General features: G+C 55.0%; 1 protein-coding gene across 4 annotated transcripts in view; it reads left to right on the plus strand.

Annotated features, from left to right (window-relative positions):
- RPS6KA1 (ribosomal protein S6 kinase A1) overlaps positions 1 to 23,945 on the plus strand; it is a 37,432-nt gene that overhangs the window by 6,821 nt on the left and 6,666 nt on the right. The window contains exons 1-16 of one of the 4 annotated variants that reach the window (XM_061148294.1): positions 4,919 to 5,052; positions 8,033 to 8,149; positions 8,441 to 8,522; positions 10,321 to 10,401; positions 10,584 to 10,663; positions 12,290 to 12,396; positions 13,350 to 13,387; positions 13,724 to 13,866; positions 14,277 to 14,347; positions 14,665 to 14,753; positions 15,725 to 15,789; positions 16,049 to 16,151; positions 17,547 to 17,677; positions 19,180 to 19,305; positions 19,529 to 19,618; positions 19,988 to 20,146. In XM_061148294.1, the coding sequence (XP_061004277.1) occupies positions 4,993 to 5,052; positions 8,033 to 8,149; positions 8,441 to 8,522; positions 10,321 to 10,401; positions 10,584 to 10,663; positions 12,290 to 12,396; positions 13,350 to 13,387; positions 13,724 to 13,866; positions 14,277 to 14,347; positions 14,665 to 14,753; positions 15,725 to 15,789; positions 16,049 to 16,151; positions 17,547 to 17,677; positions 19,180 to 19,305; positions 19,529 to 19,618; positions 19,988 to 20,146 (1,542 nt within the window). In that variant the 5' untranslated portion in view covers positions 4,919 to 4,992. Of the gene's footprint in view, positions 1 to 4,918; positions 5,053 to 6,958; positions 7,179 to 8,032; positions 8,150 to 8,440; positions 8,523 to 10,320; positions 10,402 to 10,583; positions 10,664 to 12,289; positions 12,397 to 13,349; positions 13,388 to 13,723; positions 13,867 to 14,276; positions 14,348 to 14,664; positions 14,754 to 15,724; positions 15,790 to 16,048; positions 16,152 to 17,546; positions 17,678 to 19,179; positions 19,306 to 19,528; positions 19,619 to 19,987; positions 20,147 to 23,945 lie in introns of those variants that run through there. The other 3 variants (XM_061148292.1, XM_061148291.1, XM_061148293.1) reach the window with 3 other exon arrangements.

Raw genomic sequence — 23,945 nt, forward strand, 5'->3', positions numbered from 1 at the left:
AGGCTCAAGTCCACTGGGCCTGATGAGGGCCTGGAATGGTCTGGGCACCTGGCGCTGGAGGGAACCTGGCGGCGTCCAGTCAAACCAGGACCCAGTGCCTGGCATGCGGCACACAGCCCGTTTCTCAGGGCTCCCAGCCCCAGGCCGGCTCCCTCACCTCTCCGCTCTCTGCTTCCCTTGGGCGCCTCCCTTCAGCCCTCCAGGTCCAGTTGCTGGTTTTGTGTGTTGATAGCACTGCCGAGGCTGGGGGGCAATCTGGCCTGGGCTTTCTCATCGCCGTGTTGGGAATGACCTCACCCGATCCTCAAGGTGCCGTGAGGTCGCAGAGCTGCTGGCTGGGAAGCGGCTGTGGAAGCCGCCAGGCAGGACAGGGCGTGAGTTCTGGCGGTAGAGCTGACCTGAGTTCTAGTCCTGCCTCCACCATCACCATTTGACCTGAAGCTTCTCCCTTCTGAGTCTAGTTTCCTCAGCAGTAAATTGGGAATGATGGTGCCTGCCTCCTACCTCTCAGGAGTGATGTGAAGGACAAATGGAAGAGCAGCTGCCTGGCACACAGTAGCTTTAGCCCTGGCAGCCTGAATGTGCCTGGCCGTGTTGCTCAGCCCCATTGCCTGTTAGTGGCCGCGCCCTTCTGGCCTGGGTCTGCCTCGGTACCAGACCATAAGCCCGACCTTTGAGACAGACCAAGGGCTGGCCCTGATGTTTGTCTTGACTCAGCCTCCAAAGATAAGGGAGCCGAGTTTCCTGGGGTAGGGCAGGCCAACAGAAGTAGGCTCCCACCCCCTCCTCTTTTTCACTATGGCAACCTTGGGTCACCAAAGGCCAGGCCGAGTCATGTGGACTGGGCCCCTTGACTTGTCTCAGCTTCATGTGGGAGAATCTCTTCCCACCACATAGCTACCCCTGGTTGCCTAGTAATGAAGGGACTGTAGGTCTCCAGTGAAGATCCAGGTGTTCAGATCTTGGGACTGTAAGTTCTCAGGGTTGCAGAGGTGCCTGCAGCTTTGAGGGAACTGGTAGTGAGTGCAGCTTCTCACCTCAGAGCTAGAGGGGCTGGTTAAGAGAGGACAAGCAATTACCCAGGTGGACGACCTACATTTGATCCCAAGTCTGTGACTTCTTCCTGCTTCTAGAGCAGATCCTGGGGTGGGAAGGGAGACGAGGCTGGACATGGATGGGGCAGGGAGAGCCTTGAATGCCACATTAAGAGAGAGAAAGTGCCATACCAAGAGCTTTGCATTTGGTTCTCATAACACCCCCAGAGGTAGAAACTGTTACTCTCCCCATTGTACAGATGAGAAAGTTGAGGCCCAAGGTCATATTGCTAGTGGGCAATGAAGTCAGGTCTTGCTTGACCACAGAACCCACATTCCTCCCAGCCCAGGAAACACACTGAGTGTTGAAGAGGAGGAGGAGCATTGTGTCCCCGTGACCCCAGTTTCCATCATTACTCGGCACCTGCTCATTCACCTTCTCTGTTGCTGCAGAATCTCATAGCATCCCCAGTGTCCACTTTTGGGCTCAACACACCAGGGGGCGCTCAGCCTGTGGTCAGAACCTCATCACTTTGTGCAGTGGAAGGAGCTGGTTTATCTTTTGCATCATCACATTTTCATGGCACTGGGAACCCCAAAATGAAGTCAACACCCCACCATCTGGGAGTTCTCAGTGTTGGGGAAGGGTGGTAACAAGACAGCTGTGTGGTGGATGCAGTGATGGAGAACAGGCTGTGGGCACATAGAACCTCCCATTCAGTGCCAGGCCTGACAGTGGGCAGTGAAATATACCACCTTCCTACCTGCCTCTCTGGGGCATGATGAGATGAGCACGTCCCAGGGAACCCAGTAGCATCCGCACTCAAGGTTGAGGGTGGACCAGATGGACAGGCATTGCTGTGTGTGGCAGAAGAGGAAGCGTGGGCTGTGGGGCACCAGGTCACCTTCCCTGCAGAGCTGGCATTTGCCAGGGCCTCGAAAGCCGGGATTTGGGCAGCTGGAGAGAGAAGTGGGCCTTCCAGCGGGAGGAGAGGTCTTACTTGGAGGAGAGGCAGGCTCTCTGAGTTCAAAATCCTGCTCCTCTTTCTTATTTGCCGGCTGACCTTGGGCGAGTTGTTTTACCCCTCGGAGGCTCAGATGCCTCTTCTGTAAAAGGAGAATAGAGTCCACCCGTCAGGGCCACCCAGAAGGAGGGAACGTGATGTGCATAAATTGGAGCATCCAGCAGTGTTTGAGACATCATATTGGTGTTTAATGCTTGTTTATTTGATCCGTTTCAGGCAGAAGAAAGGATTGGGGTTTTAGCAGCTGTAGAGAGGACTGCAGTCTAGGATGAGAGCTCCCCGTGTGCACCTGGTCCTTCAGGCATGCTGGGGCTCCATTCACCCTCCCTCCCTTCCTGGGGGTGGACTGGGCACCCCAGGCCCCCTCCCTGGCTATCTCCGGAGCTGGACCCCTTGGAAGCGCCTGCAGGTCTATTTTGAGAGCTGCGCGTCTCCCCCCCTCCCCTCCTCTCTTCCTGTTTATGAAACCCTGATCCCTCCCGGATCCCTCATGCTCCCCTGGCTGGAGCTCAGGCAGGATGTGATTGTGGACTTCAGGGAGCCTTGGGAGTCTCAGGTGTTGGAGGGGAATTTCCCTGGGACTGGCCGGGGAAGGCTCCCCCACCCTCCACCATCTCAACACCTGAGGCCCGTGGACTCTGTCCCTTCATCCTGCCCAGAGGAGACCCTGCAGTGGTAAGAATGCCCTTGCCATTCAGGGCGTTCTGTTTACCACATTCCTTTATCTCTGTGGTCCATTTTGCTTCTCGAAACAACCTTCTGAGGGTGTGAACATTTTACAGAAGAAACTGAGGCTCAGATAGGGAGAGAGGGTTGCATGGGAACAAATGAGTAGATGGTTCTTAACTTCCCACCTGGCCTTCCTGGCCTCAGGCCTCTTTTCCACGCTCTCTACATGGAGTGTCTGTTTTCCTCCTCTCTGCTTGACCAGCTCCTGTTCATCTTCAGGGTCCAGCCAGACTGTCGCATCTTCCCGGATCTCACCCCAGGCAGACAGAACCTGCCGGCCCCTCCAGCACCTTGCCTGCGCTGCTGTGTGTGCCATAGTTCCGTTTTGTTGTGTATTTGGGGGAGCTGTCTGAGGACAAGGCTGGAGTCTTCCTTAACACGTGCGCCTCCTAGTGTCTGGCTCCTGGCCTGGGGATACACCCGGGGGCCCATAGCTGTGAGTAATGTCCAGAGGGGAGGCAGGCTGGCGGGCCTCGCAAGGAGAGTGATGATGAAATGCTTCAGCCTGTAGGCTTCGATTTTGCCCCGAGCTCTCCGCCTTTCTGGCCATGTGGCCTTGGGCAAGTCACTTTCTGTCTGAATGTAGTTTCCTCTTCTCTGGAATGGGATGACAGCACTTCCCTTGGAGTAGGACACCTGAGCCTGGCAGAATCCACACCAATAAAAGCTGAAGGAAAGAATGGCTTCCTGCAATAAATGCTCAGTTAAGGGGCACAATTCTCATCATCACTGCATGCCAGTCCTGGCCTCGGGCCCAAGGCCAGCTCACCTATCAAGGAGGCCTGGGAACTGTGGCCCCACGGCCCAGAGGCATGCCGGGAGAGGCGTCTGGGGCTGTTTGCCCCATGAGAGGGGGCACCCCTGGGAGGCCCTGCAGATGCTGCTAGCTGGGGGAGGGGCTGTTGGTGTCCGTTAGGGCCAGAGATCAGCAGGTGGGCTTGGGCTGCAGCTGCTGGAGGGAGGCCCGGGCGGGGGACCCTACAGGCCAGGGATCAGGCAGGGTGTGTGTTGGAGGCGTTGGGGGCGGGAGGGTCGCTCTGGGCTTCTCTCCAGCTGCCTTGTGGGAGGAAGTAAATAAGAGGAAGTATCTGTGGGGGGAATGGGGCCACGTCCAGGGGGTGGGGTCTGGTGCTGTCCTCCCCACTGCTGCCACCAGAGGCTCCCAGGTCCTGCATGTACCCCTTCGGTGAAGGCAGTTTGGAGACAGCTTCCTTCCTGTTGCCCCTTCTTGTACCCCCCCATGGGTACATGGAGAGCCTTCCTTTGCTTCTGAAGGATACGGGGGTAGTGGGGAGTCGACGGGGGCTGCATAGCTGGTACTGGACCAGAGAGCTTTGAGGCTCTCAGGGCAACCCCAGACCCCAGGCCCTCCAGAAGCAGCTGAGGTACAATGAGAGGCCTCAGTGTAAGGAAGCATCTTGCACAACAGCCAGCAGGCCCGCCTCAGACTGCTGTCAGGGGCTCTGTGGGGACTGGAAGGGGAAGTTTGTGTACGTGGGGGCGTGTTTCCACATAGGGGATGTCTGTGGAAATGGTTTCCGATCAGCGGACTGTGTGCATTTGTGTGTGTGTCAGTTCCTGTGCGGGTCCTGGGTGAGTGATGTGGTAGGCCCATGTGGCAAAGGGCCGGGCCTGGTCCCCACCCTGCCCCACGGCTACCTGTGAGGTCCATGCCTTCTGCCCCGTTGCCCACCCCACCCCACCCCGCCACAGGGCCCTGGGCTGATGGGCTTCTTCAGGGCAGCGCTGAGTGTGGTCGTGCCTGTTGCCATGTTGGGTGGGCCCAGCCGCGGGGAGGTCACCACAGGGGAGGGAACGCCCGTGCCCTGGGCTGGGCTGTCAGAGATGGTGGCCTTGGTGGCTTTTGCCCGCCGTTCTCTCCTGGGGACGTGTGCAGGTAGAGGGTGCCCCCTGTGTCGCTGCCGCCTCTCCTTGTGACTTCTGTCTGTGTCCCGGTCTCCCTTCTTTAGGATCAGAGGAGACGAGGAGAGGGGTCTCTCTGGGTCCACCCTGGAGTCGGGGGCTTGGGGTCTACGGTGTCCCCTCCTCCACAGGGGAGCCTTGCCCACATTCTGTCCCTCCTCCCGGCAGAGGGGGAAGTGAGAAGGAGGGGGTCAGGGACCCTGCCTTCTGGTCCAGGAAAGTTGAAAAAGCAGAAGTGAGGGGAGTAGCCAGGCTCTCTGGCCATAGGCGTGGGCCCCACCATGCAGACCCCGGCAGACTTCCCCAGAGTTGAGAGAGACTCACGCCCCTGCCCCAGAAAGGTGAGCAGAGGCTTGGCCAGCCTCCAGCGGTGTCTGTCACCAAGACGCTGAGCCAGGAATGGGTTTGGGGGTGGCTCTGTGCCCTGAGGTTTCCGGGTGGCTACCTCTGTCCCCAGGGACGGTTCTCAGTCAGAGGCAGACCGAGAGGTGGAGACTCAGACCTCAGGACGGGGTGCGTAGGTGTTGCTGTGTGGTCTTGGCCCTCCCCAGCCCCTCTCGGAGCCAGGTTTTCTGCCTGTCCCACCTACTGGGTTCCTCTCCGGGGCCTGATTGACCTGCAGTTTCTCATGACTGCAGCTTCTGTGGCTGTTCAGGGTCCCTCAAGGGAGACGTCTCTGAGGGTCGACATCTAGAGTGGGAAGTCCCCAGACTGTCCCTGGTACTAAGGGAGAGGGTGGGCTTGGCTCGGCAGGATGTGTTTCTGGCTGACTTACCCGCCCTCCCTTTCCTGGCTCCTGAGGCCTGCTGACCCCCAGGCAGGCAGGGACCAGGGAAAGGACTTGGGTTTGAGCCGGCTCTGCCACCAGTTCACTTTGAGCCTGGGTGAGTCGCTGTCCGGTGGAGCTCAGATTCTGGTTCCTGAAGTGGGGCATGACAGCTTTGGGATATCTGTCTGGGTCAGGGTCAGAGTCATCAGGTTACACTCAGCAGACATCCGTCTCCGTCGGGTGACTTGATCCTGGGCGCCTCTCAGGCCCTGGCATGGGAAGGAAAGCCCAAAGAAATGGAATTCCTCAGAGATGAGTCGGCCACAAGTACCAGACTGCTCTCTCTCAAGTGCTGGGGTTTTGCAGGTGATGTTCCCCCAGGTGGACCAGCAGGAACCCAGAGCTCTTGCCCTTAAGTCCAGGGTTTGACTCTCTGGGTGCCCGTGTATCTGCCCTGGGTGTCTGTCAGCCTCCTTGGGCCTCACTGATGCTGGCTGCCTCTGACTGCTGCCCATCTGCTTCTGTTGTTGGGCTCCTGTCTGTCCCCACTCCATGAGTGCCTGTCTTTACCTGTTGGGTCCACGTCACATTAGCTGGGTGCTTGTTGGGTCGTGTCCCTTCTGTCTCTGCCTGTTGAGTACATTCCCCATCTGTCTCCACCTGTTGGATGCAAGCCCCCATCTGCCTCTGCCTGTTGGATCTCCATCTGTCTCTGCCTGTTGGGTACATGTCACCATCTATCTTTGCCTGTTGGAATGTGTCCCCCTCATCTGCCTCTCCATGGTAGATATGAGTCTCTGTCCACTTCTGCCTGTTGGGTGTGAGTCCCTTCCTGCCTCCGCTGTGTGTTCGGTACTTGTCCCCATCTGCCTCTGCCTGTTGGATCTCCATCTGTCTCTGCCTGTTGGGTACATGTCACCATCTATCTTTGCCTGTTGGAATGTGTCCCCCTCATCTGCCTCTCCATGGTAGATATGAGTCTCTGTCCACTTCTGCCTGTTGGGTGTGAGTCCCTTCCTGCCTCCGCTGTGTGTTCGGTACATGTCCCCATCTGTCTCTGCCTGTTGGATGTGTATTCTTCCCACCTCCTTCCTGTTGGGTACATGGCCCCGTACATCCCAGCCTGTTGGGCACGTGGACTCTCCTACCCATCTGTTGGATGTGCACCTTCATCTGTCTTCACCTGTAGGGTGCCTGCCTCTGCCGGTTGGGTGTCCCTCCTTATCTGCCTGAACATGTCAGGTCCCTGTGTCTGCCTGTTGGGCACCTGTCTCCTCCTCAGCAGCTGGCTCGGCATGGGGCTTTCCCTCTGCAGGCCCACAGGGAGGATGGGGGGGAGGGCCAGAGGGCAGCCCTCTGGCGATGGGGAAGGGGGGAGAAGAGAGAGGAAGGGAACGTGGTAAGAGAGCTGGGAAACCACAGGCCCTGAGTGATTGGCGGCCCTGGGCTGGCCCAGCCCCCGCCTTTACCCTGCACATCCGCCTTGGGCCTGGCCACCTCCGCAGCAGCCCCGGACGCTGCCTGCTCCTGCCATGGTGCCTCGGCCCGGCCGGGCGCATGGAACAAGATCCCAAGCCGCCCCGTCTGCGGCTCTGGGCCCTGCTCCCCTGGCTGCCCAGGAAGCAGCGGCCCAGGATCAGCCAGACCTCCCTGCCTGCCCCCGGCCCTGGCCCTGGCCCTGGCCCCAGGCAGGACTCGGTGAGTGTGCCCAGATATCTGGGCCTGGCCTGACGGTGGCCCCTGGAACAGGTGCCCCGGTAACCGGTTTGGAAACAGCTGGCTCTGGGTTCTCCTTGCCCATGCCTGACCCTCCTGGGTGACTAGACCCTGTCCAGCCTTGCTTCCTGGGAAAGTGAGGAGGCACTTCCGGGCTCCAGGGCGGTATCGACAGATTGGAGGGAGAGCAGAGGGGTTCTAGAACATCTGGGACCTGGCAGGGGTTTCTGGTAGACTTGCGTGAAGGAGGTTTCAGACGGTGGGGCACAGAGTCTCCGGTCTTGCTCGCACCCACCCCAGGCTGGCACTTATTGGGCTGGTAGGGGGAGTCTGAGGTGACGACCCTGTGTTCTTGGGTACCTTAGCCCTGTCCTTCTACCAGAGAGAGCCCATCTTCCATCTTGACCAGAAACAAAAGCCCAGTTATGCCTTCCCAGGACGCAAGCAAACTCTACTTCCTATTGTATCAAAACCAAAACCTTTGTAGCTGCGGAGGGGAGCCTCACAGGGAGGACCGGGGGCAGGCCTGTAGGCCTCAACCAGAGCCCGGCATTGGCTCTGCCTGGCCGTGCCTGGGCACCCCTCTGGGCTTGACCAGGCTGGAGCAGCAGGAGCTATAATGAGCTCACCTGACCTGGCATCTTGGTAGTTTGACCCTCCCTGGGTTTTGATATTGATGAACTGGGAGGCCCCGTCTTCCAGGGTAGCTGGCTGGTTGGGCCTGCAGGACCCTGTCTGCTGAGATCTGGCAGGAGTTGGATCTCACGGTGGGGGGCCATGCCCTGTGCTGACCTGGATGGGGCCCACCGTGCTCACCAGCTCTGTTCCTCCATCAGGATGAGGGCGTTCTCAAGGAGATCTCCATTACACACCATGTCAAGGCTGGCTCGGAGAAGGCCGACCCATCCCATTTTGAGCTCCTCAAGGTCCTGGGCCAGGGATCCTTTGGCAAAGTGAGTCCTGAGCCCACAGCTGGGAGGGCAGCACTGGTCATGTCACAGTCGGGGTGGGAGGACCACCTTGGAGCTCAAAGGGTCAGATGGCAAGGGTTGACGGGTCTGAGGGGAGGAGGAGAGAGGTCACTGTGGTTCCCAGGGGTGACACAGGTCAACGTGGTGCTCAGGGAAGCTGGAGGTCAGCCTGGGACCTGGGGCATGCGAGCTGGCAGGTTCAGCCCCCTGCCCATCTTCTTTTCTGCTTCTCCCTCACCAACCCCCCTCCCAAACCCCCCAATGCCGTCTCAGGTCTTCCTGGTACGAAAGGTCACCCGACCTGACAGTGGGCACTTGTACGCCATGAAGGTACTAAAGAAGGCGACACTGAAAGGTGAGTGGGGGTGCCTCCCCTGCAGAGCCTCAGGCTGGGCAGAGATAGAGGACAGATGACACCCAGTGCTGAGGGGCCTTGGGTCTGATGGGAGAGATAGCTCTCTCACCAGGAATACCAGATCTGAAGATCCAGAACAGGTCTATTTTCAGCCCCTCCTTCTCTCCCACCTCCCCTGATGGCAAAGACAGGATCCATGCAGAAGAAAAGACTTCCGGGGATTAACCCCTTCCCACTCCCCTAAGCCAAATGCCAGTGTCTGTAGCTGAAGGGCTTCTGGCAGGAGGCAGGGGGGTGAGTGCGGTATGTTGGTGGGGGTGGGCAAGGGCTTCAGATATCAGGCATCAGCTTGGTTGGGCAGAGGCATTCTGTGAGCAGAATTGCTTCACGATGCTTGAAGAGTCTGAAGGAGGCCTCTCAGAGTGGAGGAGTGCATGAGAGGAGAGGAGGGGGCCCAGGGAACGAGGCAGTTGGGTAGGTTGGAAAGGATGAGTCAAGGCAGGGCCCCAGAGATGGATGGAGAGGTTCAGAAGGGAGCTGAGCCCATGTCTAGAATTCCCAGACTTACAGAGGGTGTGAGGGTGGCTGGGAGTGGGCTTTGGACTGGACCAGGCTGGTCCTGCTGACCAGGAGGAGTGGACCCCGGCTAGGATGGGGGCAGAATAGGAGATACTGACCTTGGGTTCCTGTGGCCACAGTGGGCTTAGCTGTGGTGCTGTAAGACCACCCTGGTAGGGATGGGAATCCTTCCCCAGGAAGGATGATGGGAGAAGAAAGATGCTGTGAAGGGCTCCTGGGCTAGGACAGGGGAGCGGGTGCGGGAGCCCCCAGGGTGGTGCAGTTGGTGCTGGGACCCAGGAGAGTCTGGGTTTCAGCCTCACAGGGAAGGGGCTCCCATGGGACTAGCCAGGTGAGCTGTGTCTTTAGAGAGCGAGTTAGGCCTTCTCTCCAGACTGAAAACATAGAGGAAAGATACCCCAGGAGGGAGTAACTATGCATGAACAGAAATGTAGAGGAATAGTAATAGTTTGAAAATGTTAGGTGTATTTTGGAAACAGTGATGAGGGTAGTTAATCCGGCATGGTCCCGGTCTTGTCTGGTGAGGGAAGCAAGAAAATTACAAGAGGGTGAAAGGTGCTCTGAAGGGGAAAATAGAGCACTATAGGAGTCCAGAGGATTCCAGCTCAGCTTGGCAAGTTAAGGAAGGCTTCCTGGAGGAGAAAATGTCTGAACTGAGTCAGAGGAGAACCTGCTGATGATCAGAACGGCTTAGGGACTTTTATTCTTTAAAAAAAAAAAAGGGTGAGGTGCCTGCTCAGACCCATGAGTCTGAATTTCAGGCCCAGGGACTCTGCCTCAGGCTAGAATTGGGGATTTTTTTCTTGCTTTTTTTGGCCACACCGTATGGCATGTGGAACTTCCCCAACCAGGGATTGAACCCACACCCACTGTAGTGGAAGGGCAGAGTCTTAACCACTGGACCACCAGGGAAGTCTGGGAATTGGAGATTTTTATGCCAGATGGAGAGGGGGCTGATGAAGGCATCCCAAGGGGAGCCACAGGGGCAAAGGCTGGAGGCACACAAGGAAAAGGTTGCTTAGACTGGCTGGATTGAATGGCCCCTTGGGGCACAGCTAGCGACAAGGCTAGAGAGATGGGCAGGGCACCAAGGGCCAGTCTTGGGCGCTGCCGAGAGACATGAAGAACAAGTAGAAAAGAGAGTCCTTCTTAGCCAAGGCTGGAGGGGCGCTGTGCTGGGCAGCCAGACCTTTGGTAAGCCCTTTCTTCCTTTGACCAGTGCGTGACCGTGTTCGGACCAAAATGGAGAGAGACATCCTGGCTGACGTAAACCACCCGTTCGTGGTGAAGCTGCACTACGGTAAGACCGCGGAGCCTCCCTGACCTCCCACCCCGCCTGCCGGCCTCTGCCCTTGCTGGGGGCCTGTTGCCTTCCCTGCATACTGCCCCATCTGCCACCTGGCAGACCAAGGGAGCCGAGGGGCAGAGGGACAAGGCTCAGGGCCCAGCTGGCTCCTCCATGGCCTTTTCCCATCTCCACAGCCTTCCAGACCGAGGGCAAGCTCTACCTTATCCTGGACTTCCTGCGCGGCGGGGACCTCTTCACCCGGCTCTCTAAAGAGGTGAGCTGACACCCGGGACACCCACTGCCAGGGCCGTGGATGGAGCTGGCGTGACAGTGAGGCCTCCACCCGGGACTCCCCAGGCCTGCCCAGCATTCCCTGACCCACCCTGGGAGGACAGAGCCCATTCCCTGGCAGAGTTTCTGAGAGTTCCCTGAGATGGGTGAGGCGAATCAGGCCCAGGATGTGATCCTGCCCTGATTCCAGGAACCCAAGGGTGGCTCTCACCTCTTCACCTCCATGCTTCTTTTTTTTTTTTTTTTTTTTTTAGGATTTATTTATTTACCAGTTTTCATTTATTTTTTGGCTGTGATGGGTCTTTATTGCTGCATGCAGGCTTTCCCTAGTTGCTGCGAGTGGGGGCCATTCTTCATTGCAGTGCTTGGGTTCCTCATTGAGGTAGTTTCTTTTGTAGAGCACGAGCCCTAGGGTGAATGGGCTTCAGTAGTTGTAGCTTGTGGCCTCTAGAGCTCGGGCTTAGCAGTTGTGGTGCACAGATTTAGTTGCTCCAAGGCATGTGGGATCTTCCCAGACCAGGATCAAATCCATGCCCCTTACATTGCAAGATGGATTCTTAACCACTGGACCACCAGGGAAACCCCTTCACTTCCATTTTTTTCAGGGCTTCTCCAGGCAGGGTTATGAGGATTTGGAGAAGCCCAAATCCATCTGGAAAGCTGGATGCTTTAGGATTATGTCCTATTAACCAAAAGGCTTTTAAACTCACATAAAAGAATTTGAACCAGATATAAAAATGGGACCATTAATACAAATTAAATTTTAGAAGAGAACCAAAGTTTTTAAATGTTTAAAATGCTGTTTGAATGATCGAATAGATAATACATGACTGAGAAGAAAAATATCCATTGAGAAATCTTCCTCCTACTCCAGCCCTCTTGACTCCCCCCTAGGTAAACATTTTTCTTATCTAAATTTCCCATGTTTCTTTGGGAAAAAATTACAAACCAATTCAATGTATGATCTGAATCCTGACCCCTACTTTCTTATATACAAAATACTGTTCTGTATATACTGTACTTTGCTTTTTTCATGACAGTGTGTTTTGGAGTGACTTAGCACTTATATCTTGGAGATGAATCTGTAGCCATCCATTGTATGGAGGAATCCTTGCTCTAGTTTATGGCTGCATTTTAGTTGTTTAGTTGCCAAGTCGAGTTGACTCTTTTGCGACCCCATGGACTGTAGCCTGCCAGGTTCCTCTGTCCATGGGATTTTCCAGACAAGAATACTGGAATGGGTTGCCATGTCCTCCTCCAGGGGATCTTCCCAACCCAGATGTTGAACCCGTGTCTCCTGCTTGGCAGGCAGATTCTTCATCACTGAACCACCTGGGAACCCCTCATAGCTGGCATAGCACTCCATTGTGTGGGAAGTAGACAGTTTAGTTTACTGCTTGACCCTTGGGCTGTTTCCAGTCTTTCCCTATTTGCCTTTCAATGCTACCATGAGTGACTTGGATATTAGTCATTTCATTCTTCAAACCCCTTCATAAAGAGAAGGGGGTATGGACTCTCTGAGGAGGATGAGGAAAGCTGCTGACTGCCCAGTGCCCCAGCTCCTGAGAAAGGGGCGATCCTGGCTGAAGCCCCCTCCCTCCTGTTGCAGGTTATGTTCACGGAAGAGGATGTGAAGTTTTACCTGGCCGAGCTGGCGTTGGGCCTGGACCACCTGCACAGTCTAGGCATCATTTACAGAGACCTGAAGCCTGAGAAGTGAGTGAAGGCCCAGCTCTGCCCAGCTCCCTAGGGTGTGCAGAGGCAGGCCCCAGGGGCCTCTTCTAGAACAGAGCCAGTCTGAGGCGGGTGGGTGTGACTTCCCCTGAGAAAGTCCCCCTCTCTTGGGTTGCCCCGAGAATGGGTGGGTGGAGCAGTGTGGTGGTAGCACCGGGCTCACCTGGGGGGCTGCCATCACCAAGCACCAGGTACCTCTGTGCCTGGGGGTTGCCTACTTTTTTTGCTAATCCAGCATGACATCTGAGATGCCACCATTAAAAGCCCTTCCTTGATATGAACCTCTGTAGAATTTTCCTTAACATCTAAATATCCTTAAGTGGTAACTTGGGAGCCAGGGGCAGGTGCTAACGTAAAGTGAGATGTGGCTTTAGAGTCAGGCAGAAAGTGAAAAGTGAAAGTGTTAAGTCAGTCATGTCCAACTTTTTGCAACCACTTGGACTGTAGCCCACCAGATTCTTCTGTCCGTGGAATTCTCCAGGCAGTATCACTGGAGTGGGTAGCCATTCCTTTTTCCAGGGGATATTCCTGACCCAGGGATCCAACCTGGGTCTCCTGCATTGCAGGCAGATTCTTTACCATCTGAGCTACCAGGGAAGCCCAGAGTCAGGCAGACCCGAATTCAGATCTTATCTCTGCCACCTCCTAACTCTCTGACCAGGGGAGTTATTTAACCTTCCTGGGCCTTAACTTCCCCATGATTAAAATGGGGCCATGAAAGTACCTGCCTCACACAGTTGTTTCGAGAATTAGTGGAAAGGTAGGCAACACACCTGTATGGCACCATGAGTACCTGCTCCACCCACCCATTCATCAGCCAGACCTGGGTGGATCAGCTTCTCTGGCCTGGGCCCAACCTCTACAGCCCCATGGTGTCATCTGACTCCACCAAAGGCCCACGGCTGAGGGGCCCTGACCCCCTCTCTCCATTGCAGCATCCTTCTGGATGAGGAAGGCCACATCAAACTCACTGGTGAGTGGAGGACACCTGCCCCTCCGGTTTCAGGGGAGGGCAAGATGGGCTCTAGATGGACCTGGGCTGGGTACTAGGGTATCCTCTTGTGAGAGGCTGTGCCAGGCACTTAGAAGTGGTCAAAAGTCCAGGCCTGGCATGACCTGGGTTTGAATCCCAGGTCCCCACTGTGTAATGCTGAGCAGACCATCTCACCCCCCTGGGCCTCAGTTTCCTCCTGAGTACCATGGTAGTGATGCCCTCAGTTCCTCTGGACAGCGGGGATGGGTGTGCAGGGGTGGCAGCGAGGAAGGCAGGGGGTCTTGAAGGTGTGTCCGCTTGCCCTCCTTGCCACAGACTTTGGCTTGAGCAAGGAGGCCATCGACCATGAGAAGAAGGCCTATTCCTTCTGCGGGACGGTGGAATACATGGCCCCCGAGGTCGTCAACCGCCAGGGCCACACCCACAGTGCAGACTGGTGGTCCTATGGGGTGCTGATGGTGAGTGCCCACGCAGGGGTAAAGCATCCAGCATCCAGCCCAGGGATGGCCTCAGTTTCCCCATCTGGGAAGGGGGCGGGGGAGGGTGGTTGCTGGTCTCTAAGGCTCTTCTCTTGTCCTCTCATAGCTAAACTGGCCTCACACTCCTCCGAGCTGCAGTTTCCTTCCTTGGAAGGATTCCGGGCTTGGCCCCACCTGGGGTGCCCCCGGCCCGGTACTGGGCCTCTCCCCAACCTCAGGCCCCTAGTCCTGCTCCTGGTGGTCTGATTGACGGAGTGGGGAGGGACACACACAGTTCTTGATCCAGGTGGACCTCCTGGGCGGGGGGCTGAGTGGCTGGCCCGGGTGGGAGGAGGTGGGGGAGTCTCGGGGGCAGGACCAGAGCCTGAACGGACCCTTGTTCCCTGCAGTTTGAGATGTTGACGGGCTCCCTGCCCTTCCAGGGGAAGGACCGGAAGGAGACCATGACACTGATTCTGAAGTAAGCTCCAGCCTCTCTCTGACCCCTCCAGTTGTCTCCTCTCCTTGGCCTTATTTGGGGGTCAGAGTAACACCCCACACCTACCCCCAGATTCTCCAAGAACGAGACACTCCACTGGTTCGAGCGCTGTGCCTTTGCTAGGGCTCCCTTTTCACCCACAGGGGCCTATGGGCAGAAAATCCTGTCTCTGGGAGGGAAGTTAGTGGACAGCTTGTCTGGACTGACTGAGCTGGAAATGAGATGTGGACAGAGGCGGGAGGTGAGACGGGGCCTCCAGGGCGGGGCTCAACCCTGACGAGACCCGGGGGCCATTGCAGGGCGAAGCTAGGCATGCCCCAGTTTCTAAGCACGGAAGCCCAGAGCCTCCTGCGGGCACTGTTCAAGCGGAATCCTGCCAACCGGCTCGGTAAGTGGCCCCAGCTCAGGGGAGGGGAACGGGTACAGCTGCGGCCTAGGCCACAGGGCCACATCTGGGGCTGAAAGGGGCCGTTGTCCTTTGTGTGGGCAGACAATGCCAGCGGCCACCCTGCCTTCTGGCCCCATGTGTGGAGTGGGGGGCAGGGGGGTGGTGACCTGTGTCTGGGGGAAAGCAGGAACTGAGTCATCTCCACTCCCCCTGGGGATGAGGACAGAGGCCAGCACGGCTCCTTTGCCAAGGCTGCTGGCTCAGGAGAAGGGGCACAAGTTCAGGCGCCAGGGGCTCAGGACCCCACTGCTGGCACGTGGTGGTCCCTCCACAGATACCGTGGTCGAATGAGTACTGTTTGTGAGCAGAGTGACCCAAGGCAGTTGACGTCTCCCCCTGGAGCCCGAGGTCCTTGTCTCCACTGGGGACAATGGTCTTGAGCTTCGTGGATTAAATGAAGTCACGTGAACGTGCCTGTAGTAGCTGCTCAGTATGTGTTGGTTCCTTGGCTCCTGGGTTCACCTGGACCTTGACCAGCTTCCTAAGGTCCCATCCAGGTGTCTGGGCTTGAATGGAGGGAGAGCCTGTCTGGTGGCTGACAAGGGCGATGGGCTAAGAGCAGCAGAGATGAGGCCTAAGTTGGTGCGGCGTTGGGGGAGGTGGGGACCCTCTGGCAGATCTCAGGACAGGTTTGGCCTGTCCTGACTTTGACCTTGGACAAGTTGTCTAGCCTCTCTTCTCTAGACCCTCCTTCTCCCATCAGTACATGGGAGCCTGATCATCAAGAGGCTCCAGAAAGTGGAAAATGCTGAGTGGTCTGTAGGCCTCGGGGTGACGGCTGGATGGACTTGGGGTGGCATGAGCCTAGCCTCTGGTCCCAGACCCCAGTGAGGCGTGGCCGCTTGGAGGACAGGGTGGGTGTCTGGGGGTCAGAACGTCCTGGAGCAGACCCCTCATCTGGGCTCTTTCAGGCTCCGGCCCTGACGGGGCAGAGGAAATCAAGCGGCATGTCTTCTACTCCACCATTGACTGGAATGTGAGTGAGTCTGTCCACCCTGGAGCCCCAGGCAAGCCTTCAGCTGTGGTGGGAGGGGGCTTCTGCTGACTCGAGCCTCCAGCGTGAAGCAGAGGCGACGGCGTGGCCTTGGGGGCATGGGCTGGCCTCCCCAGGGCGAGCAGTTATGCCCCATCTGCGTAGCCTGTGATCTGTCCAGGCCATTAACTCCTCCTGCATGGGGCTTCCGGCGGGCTGTGGGGGTGCCAAGGTAACCAGGGCGCCCACCCCCACCTTGCAGAAGCTGTACCGGCGTGAGATCAAGCCACCCTTCAAGCCAGCTGTGGCGCAACCCGATGACACCTTCTACTTTGACACTGAGTTCACGTCCCGCACGCCCAAGGGTGTGTCCCTCGTCTGACTTTGTCCTGGGCTTTCCCTTCCCCAGGAGGGAAGCGGGGAGTCAGGGGCCTCTTGGGGTGCAGGGGCCCTGAGGGCTGAGGCAGGCCCAGGTGTGTGGGCAGACAGGCGGGAGTCTCTGCTTCTTTGTCCCTGTCTCGTTCAGCCTGGCTGTCCCACTCCGGGGCTCTATGGGCCTCTTTGTGCCTGGGCAAGGGGGTGGGAGTGAGTGGGTGAGTGGGCCACAATGGAAAAGTCAGGACCTTGGCCCCAGGCACCTTCAGCCCACTGGAAAGACCAGACACCTCAGGCTCCCACTCACGTCAGGGGTGAAGAATCTGACCTGGCAAACACGCGAGGTGGGGACACTCTGGCAGAGCCGGGGTGACAGTGCCCAGAGGTCAGGGGCAAGCGTGGGAATCGGCTTTGGCTGCTCTGACAGCTGGGCTTCGGTGACGCATCTGGAACATGGGCTCAGCCATAGACCCACTCAGTCCATGGGGTTACTGCTAGAAGCCAAGGAGGCAGCTTCTGGGAGGGGGCTTGGTAAATCCTAATGTTTTGGCCACATATGGGGGAAGTGTTCTGAAAGTCCTCCTGGGGGGACAGGTTTTAGCAGAGGGAGTGCCTTTCTCACTGTGGCTTGCACGTCTCTGATGTCGGGGAACTTGTCACTTCTCCGAGCAGCGTGTCCCATCTTTATTTATCTGACAAGTATGTACCAGGTCCCTATTAGTGTGCCAGTCATGCAGGGATTGACGGTAAACAAGACAGACCCTGGCCCTGCCTTCATATGGCTCAGGCTCTAGTGGGAGAGAGACACGAAGTCAGCTCTGGGCAGCTCGGCAAGTACAGCTTAATGGGGGCAACAGGCTGGAGGAGCAGCGTGAAGCCAGGTTTCTCAGAGGACAGTGTGTGAGCTGAGCCTCAAAGGATGGACAAGGAATGGTCTAGTTAGCAGGAACAGCACGTGCAATGGCTTAGAGTCTCCTCTAAGGATCTGAGAAGCTGGGCGTGGCTGAGCTGTGGAGTGGGGCTAGAGGAGGCTAAGATCACAAGCACCTCATTGCCTGGGCTATCCCAAGGGCAGAGGAAGGGTACAGACAGGGGGCAGACTTGTGGTTGGAACCATCCCTCTGGCTGCTGCATAGAAGATGGACCTGAAGGGGCAGACCAGACACAAGGAGGCCTCCAGGAAGGGATAAAGTAGGCGGGTGGTGGATGTGAGGGTTTTTGCTGTTTCTTGTATGACAGCACTGGGCTGGTCTGAACACACACGGGCAGATGGGCTAAAGCTGGGGATGAGAGGTCCTGCCCAGGCTCCCGTCCCGGCCAGCTTTCTGGGCCCCCTTGGGTCAAGGGTACCTCCTCTGGTTCACATCCCCCTCCTGCCTCTGCAGACTCCCCAGGCATCCCCCCAAGTGCCGGTGCCCATCAGCTGTTCCGCGGCTTCAGCTTCGTGGCCACCGGCTTAATGGAGGACGACGGCAAGCCTCGGGCCACACAGACGCCCCTGCACGCGGTGGTACAGGTGAGGGGTGGGAGAAACTTCTCGAGTGTCCTTTTCCTCTTGGAAACCACAAGGCAGAACAGCTGAGAACACAGGCACTGAACTTGGACAGACTTGGGTTCAGACCCTGCTGCCACCGAGGAGCCCACTGCACCTCAACCTCCTTGAGCCTCAGTTTCCCCATTTGTAAAACAGGGAAGGCAGCGTGGTTATGAGTTTCTTTGTGTATACACACACACACACACACACACACACACACACACACACACATATGCATATATACATATATAATTTGAAACTTTAAAATATTCTGAAATTTGAATTTTTCAAGAATCACTATCTGCTTTCCTTTCACACGTTTGGTCCTTATAAGTCCTGTGTGTGTATGTTCAGTTGCTCAGTCCTGTCTGACTCTCTGAGACCCCATGGACTATAGCCTGCCAGGCTGCTTTGTCCATGGAATTTTCTAGGCAAGAATACTGCAGTAGGTAGCCATTCCCTCCTCCAGATTATGAGTTTCTTGACACAGAGGCAGAATGTTGTAGGGCCAGGGCAAACCCAGGTTGGTGGTGCTCGGCGGTGGCTGGCCCTGATAGGGATGGGGGGACACTCAGATCTCTTCCCACTGTCTCCCACTTGCCTACTCTCCCAACTCCGTGGGAAATTTAGAGTTGAGGGGCAAGAATGGAGACTTTGGAGCTCACTGCCTGGGTCAGAACTTCCAAGGTCAGGGATTGTGGAGGGGACACGTCCTGGTGCCTCAGTTTCCTCATCTGTAAATGGGGGTGATGATAGAACCTTTCCCCAAGGGTTGTTTCAAGAATTATGTGAGTTACTGTGTATAAAGTTAGGGTGACTATGTGATTTATTATCCAACTGGGATATCTTGGTCCCAGACAAGTGTTAAACCAGACTGGATGTGAGGGCAACAGACGTGAACCAGGGCCGCGTGTGGGCTGTGTGGTCACCTGGTGAGAAGGGCTCAGAATAGTACCTGCCACACACTCAGCATCACAGAAGCATTTGATACAGTTCATGTCTCAGAGCCTTGAGACATCCCACAAGGTGGGCTGTGTCACCCAGCAAAGGGAAACAACCCGCCAAAGCCCGCAGTAAGTGGCAGAGCTGGGACCTGGCTCAGGGCTCCCGTGCCCCCTCAGGCCTGCCGGGGTTCTCGGAGCCTCCAACTGCTCCATGTGTGTGTTGGCTCCTTACCTGCCCCCTCCAGCACCCGCTGACCACAAACTGCAGCCTGGCACCCAGGAGCTGGCAAGTGCCCATCATAGTGTAGAAAACAGGCCCAGAGAGGGGCAGACTCTTGCCTGAGGTCTTCTACCCCAGGCCTCCTGCCTCCTGTTGTTCAGGCACTGAGTCGTATCCGACTCTTCGTGACCCCGTGGACTACAGCACGCCAGGCTTCCTTCTTGCCCACTGCCACCTCCAGGGGCCCAAGGCCTGGGGTTCTGGGAGATGACTCTCCATTCCAGAGCACATAATCAGTCCCACCTCTTGGTCTCCTGCAGCAGCTACACGGGAAGAACCTGGTTTTTAGCGATGGCTACGTGGTAAAAGAGACAATTGGTGTGGGCTCCTACTCTGAGTGCAAGCGCTGTGTCCACAAGGCCACCAACATGGAGTATGCTGTCAAGGTGAGCCTCATGACCTTGTCTAGGCCAAGGCCGCTCGGCTGGGGTGGAGGTGGTGGGTGATGTAGCCCTGGCCCACTGGTCGGAGACGGGTGGTGCTAGAAGCTCTGTGGATGGATGGAAGGTGTGTGGCTGAGACTCCATGCCCTGCAGCATGGGGCTCTGTGGCAGGGAGGGACTCTGGAGTTGATCCCCCAACACCGCCACATGCACCCCCTTTCCTCAGGTCATCGACAAGAGCAAGCGAGACCCCTCAGAAGAGATTGAAATTCTTCTGCGGTATGGGCAGCACCCCAACATCATCACTCTGAAAGATGTGAGTGGGGGTCCTTGAGGGTGGGGTGGGGACACGGGCCCTCGGCTCTCGGACTGGTCTCGGGGTTGCCATTCCTTTGGCTTCTGGTCCTCCTCTGCTCACAGATGGGAGGTCCACTGAGGTGACTTTAGTCTGGCTGCAGCAGGTGCCCTCCCTGGGTGACGCTGGCATTCTCCAAGAGCATTCTTGCCCTCAGGACAGAGCCAGCATCCTGTCCAGGGGCCCAGGTGAAAGCGCTGCCAGGGTGATGAGACACAGCAGAATGCAGGCCCAAGGCTCAGGTCTTTCCTCACTGGCCCGGTGAGCTGGTGACCAAGGAGCCCAGGCCTGGCATAGAGGGGAGGGGCCTGATGGTGAGGTCTCTGGCAGGTGTACGATGACGGCAAACACGTGTACCTGGTGACAGAGCTGATGCGGGGAGGGGAGCTGCTGGATAAGATCCTACGGCAGAAATTCTTCTCGGAACGTGAGGCCAGCTTCGTCCTGCACACCATCAGCAAGACCGTGGAATATCTGCACTCCCAGGGGGTAAGTCTTGAGTAGCGGGGTACTGAGTGGGCCTGGGGCGGGGGGGCAGCCTGGGGTCTAACCATCAAAAGAGTGCATGGACCATGACTGGCCCAGACAGTGGCAATCTTCCACCAGCCAGAGGGGAGACCCGAGACGGGTGAGTGGGCAAGTGGATGGATTTAAGGAAGGAAAGGAGGGACAGATGAGGCCACATTGTGAAAAGGAACATTTATTCAGGACCTAGGCAGGCATCATGCTGAGTTCCTTCTTGCATTATCTCAACTGATTTTCGCAACAACTCTATTGGGTAGATGCTGTTCTTGGTCTCACTTTATAGTTATGGAAGCCGAGGCTCAGAGATGTGAGCTCACTTGCCTGAGGTCACACAGCCTGGGAAGAAGGGAACCAGAGTGTTTGACTGAGAAATTTGGGTGGGGAGCTATAGATGCAGAGTGGTTTTGAGTTAGGAAGCAGTGAGATCACTGTAGGAGCTTCAAGGCTTCAGGGAGGAATCTGGCTGTGGGTTCAGCTGTCAGGACAAGAGGAAGTGGATGTAGGAGGAAATGCTGCTGGAAACACAGGCTAATTTCTTTACAATATTGTGGTTTTTGCTGTACATTGACATGAATCAGCCACAGGTGCACATGTGTTCCCCCCATCCTGAGCCCCCCTCCCACCTCCCTCCACACCCCATTCCTCTGGGTTGTCCCAGAGCACTGGCTTTGAGTGCTCCGCTTCATGCATTGACCTTGCACTGGTCATCTGTTTTACATATGGTAATATACATGTTTCAATGCTATTCTCTCAAATCATCCCACCCTTGCCTTCTCCCAGAGTCCAAAAGTCTGTTCTTTACATCTGTGTCTCTTTCGCTGCCTTTCATATAGGATTGTCGTTACCATCTTTCTAAATTCCATATGTATGCGTTAATATACTGGTGTTAATATATTGGTGTTTCTCTTTCTGACTTACTTCACTCTGTATAATAGGCTCCAGGTTCATCCACCTCATTAGAACTGACTAAAATGTCAAAAATGTCTTTCTGCGATTGGTTTATTGGATTCACAATCTCTGCAAGGTTCATACCTTTCATTCACTTATCATACCCCTTAAGCCTCTTATAAAACTGAGATAAAATTTGCCTACAGAAGATCTTCAGTGTACAAGTTGATGAGTTTCATTAAATGTGTACATCCATGTCACCTCCATAGTAAAACCTCCCTTTTGGATGCCACTGACTTGTTGAAGAGAGCAGTTCTGTGGAATGTCCCACATTATTTACTTATTTATTTGGCCGCACTGCAGAACATATTGGATCTTAGTTCCCCAACCAGGGATTGAATCCATAACCCTTGCATTGGCAACACAAAGTCTTAACCACTGGACCACCAAGGAAGTCCTGGTCCCTCATTTTGAATGTGTTTGTTCTTGTGGCATCATTTTAATTGTTTTTCTATTGCTTATATTTCCTGTAAACTGCAAGGTGCTCCAAAGTCTTAATTAGATTTTGCTTCAACTTCTTTTTGGGAGCAAGGAGTCAAAAATCACTCCATGGGAGGTGCAGTGAACTTCGCACAGCATCATGTCTGGGAGCCAGTGTCTCATTGCCCCCGTTAGTCATCACAGTCTGGGGATGGGTGAACGGGTGTCAGGCAGTAGGTGGGTGTGAGGTGTATCATGGAGATCCTCACCAACCTTTCATGCAATGGTTTCAGCCTTTCGTGACATTTCCCTGAATCATTTCATTAGAATTTGCAAAAATAACAATGTGTGATTCTGTCTAACTTATTAGGGGGATTCTTTTGTGAAAAAGAACTTTACCTTATCACCAGAGGTCTAGTTTGGTTACTGCATGGTCGTGTTTGAAGTGGTTATGTGTTTTGAAATGACCGGTGCCAACAGACTGATATGGAAATATGTCAGGTCAGATAGTACACGGGCTTCCCTTTCCTGTTTTGTTCTCACGTGAGTACTAGCTAGCATTACCTGAAGAAGGTTTAGAAGATATAGCTGAAGTGGTGAGTTTCCAGCAGGCCACCTAAAGCTCAGAGCAGGGATGGCTGTACCTCAGAGCTTATAGGATATTAGTTCCCTCAATGAGGGATTGAACCTGCACCCTCAGCTGTGAAAGCTCAGAGTCCCAACCACTGGACCACCAGGAAATTAACCAGGGAAGGGCTTTTCTAGAGTGGGAGCTGCTTCCAAAAGTAGTGAGCCTCTCTGTGAGGGGTAGGTGAGCTCCAGGTACAGACATTCACTCTGTAGAGGTGTCATGGGAGAATATTATTTCTTGCCCAAAGGACATCTTTGGGATTTTGGAACCTATGGGCCCTAAAGTTTCTTCAGTCCAGAATACTGGAGTTGGTAGCCTTTCCCTTTTACAGGGGCTCTTCCCAACCCAGGAATCGAACTGGTCTTCCACATTGCAGGCAGGTTCTTTACCAGCTGCCTCTAAAGTTTCTGGCCCTGTCCAAATACTAGGGGAAGATGAGGAGGAAATCGGAAGCTCTCATGGAGGTTTTTGGAGGGAGATTCTCAAGCTGTTTACCACTTTGGCGTCTGTGGTCCAGAAGCCAGGAATCTAGTCATCGTAACAGCTGAGGAATGAGAAGAGGGTGACCAGTTCTGGGCCCTCCTATTTGTTTTCATGTTATCTTCATATTGAAATATCACATAAACAGATCATCATGTACAATTCAATAAGTCTTCAAAAGTGAATACACCCACATAACTAGCACCCAGAGCAGACAGGGCTGTGCCTCTCAGCTTAGTTCCCCGACCAGGAATTGAACCCACACCCTCAGCAATGAACACTGGGAGTCCTAACCACTGGACCACCAGGGAACTCTTCAGGGAAGGGCTTTCTAGAGTGGGAGCTGAAGGATTTCTCGTTCCCCAAGCCCCTCAAACCCCTTCCACTCTTCCTCCTCCAAGATAACCATTCTAAGCTGACTTCTAATTTGATATAAATGTACTCTTTCATATCTGACTTCAGCCACTGACCACTGTCTCTGAGATTCACCTGTGATGTTGTGTAGATGCAATTTCCTCAGTCTCATTGCTCTGTGGTTTCTACTGTGTGAATAAACCACAGTTTATTATTCTTTCTACCGTTAGTGGACATGGGTTGTTACTAGTTTACTTATTTATTTTTTTAAAGAAGGTATTCAGGAACGAAGGAGTTGATAGTGATGGTCCCTTCGGCATATTGCTTCACAAAGCTGATAAAGTAAGATTTTGATGATATTCAGGATTCTTCTTCTCTTTTGGCTGCTCTGGGTCTTGGTTGCAGGATGCGGGATCTTTAGTTTTGGCTTGTGTGATCTAGTTCCCTGACAAGAGATGAACTGTGTTCAGAGCCCCCTGCGTTGGGAGCTTGGAGTCTTAGCCACTGGACCACCAGGGAAGTCTCTGTTACCAGTTTTTTGACTATGACAAGTAACACTGCCGTGACATTCTTGCACTTGTCTCTTGTGAACACTTGTCCACTATAACCTGGGTAAAAACATAACTGTGCAATTGCTGGGTCATAGTGCAGGATATATTCATCTTTAGGAGATGTTGCCAGTTTTCTAAAATTGTTTTACATAGTTATACTGTCCAAAAGTGTGTGAGAGTTCTGTTACTTGCCAACACTTCGCATTTTCCATCTTTTTAATTATAGCCACTCTTAAGAGAGGAGGAGTGGTATCCCATAATGGTTTTAATTTACGTTTTCCGGATGACTGATGAAGTTGAGCACCTCTTCGGCGGTTTATTGCCATTTGGACAGCCTCTTTATGGAAAGTCGGTTCAAGTCTTTTGTCCATTAAATGAA

This window comes from Dama dama, chromosome 8, assembly GCF_033118175.1.
Source record: "Dama dama isolate Ldn47 chromosome 8, ASM3311817v1, whole genome shotgun sequence".
In the NCBI taxonomy this organism is placed as follows: Eukaryota; Metazoa; Chordata; class Mammalia; order Artiodactyla; family Cervidae; genus Dama; species Dama dama.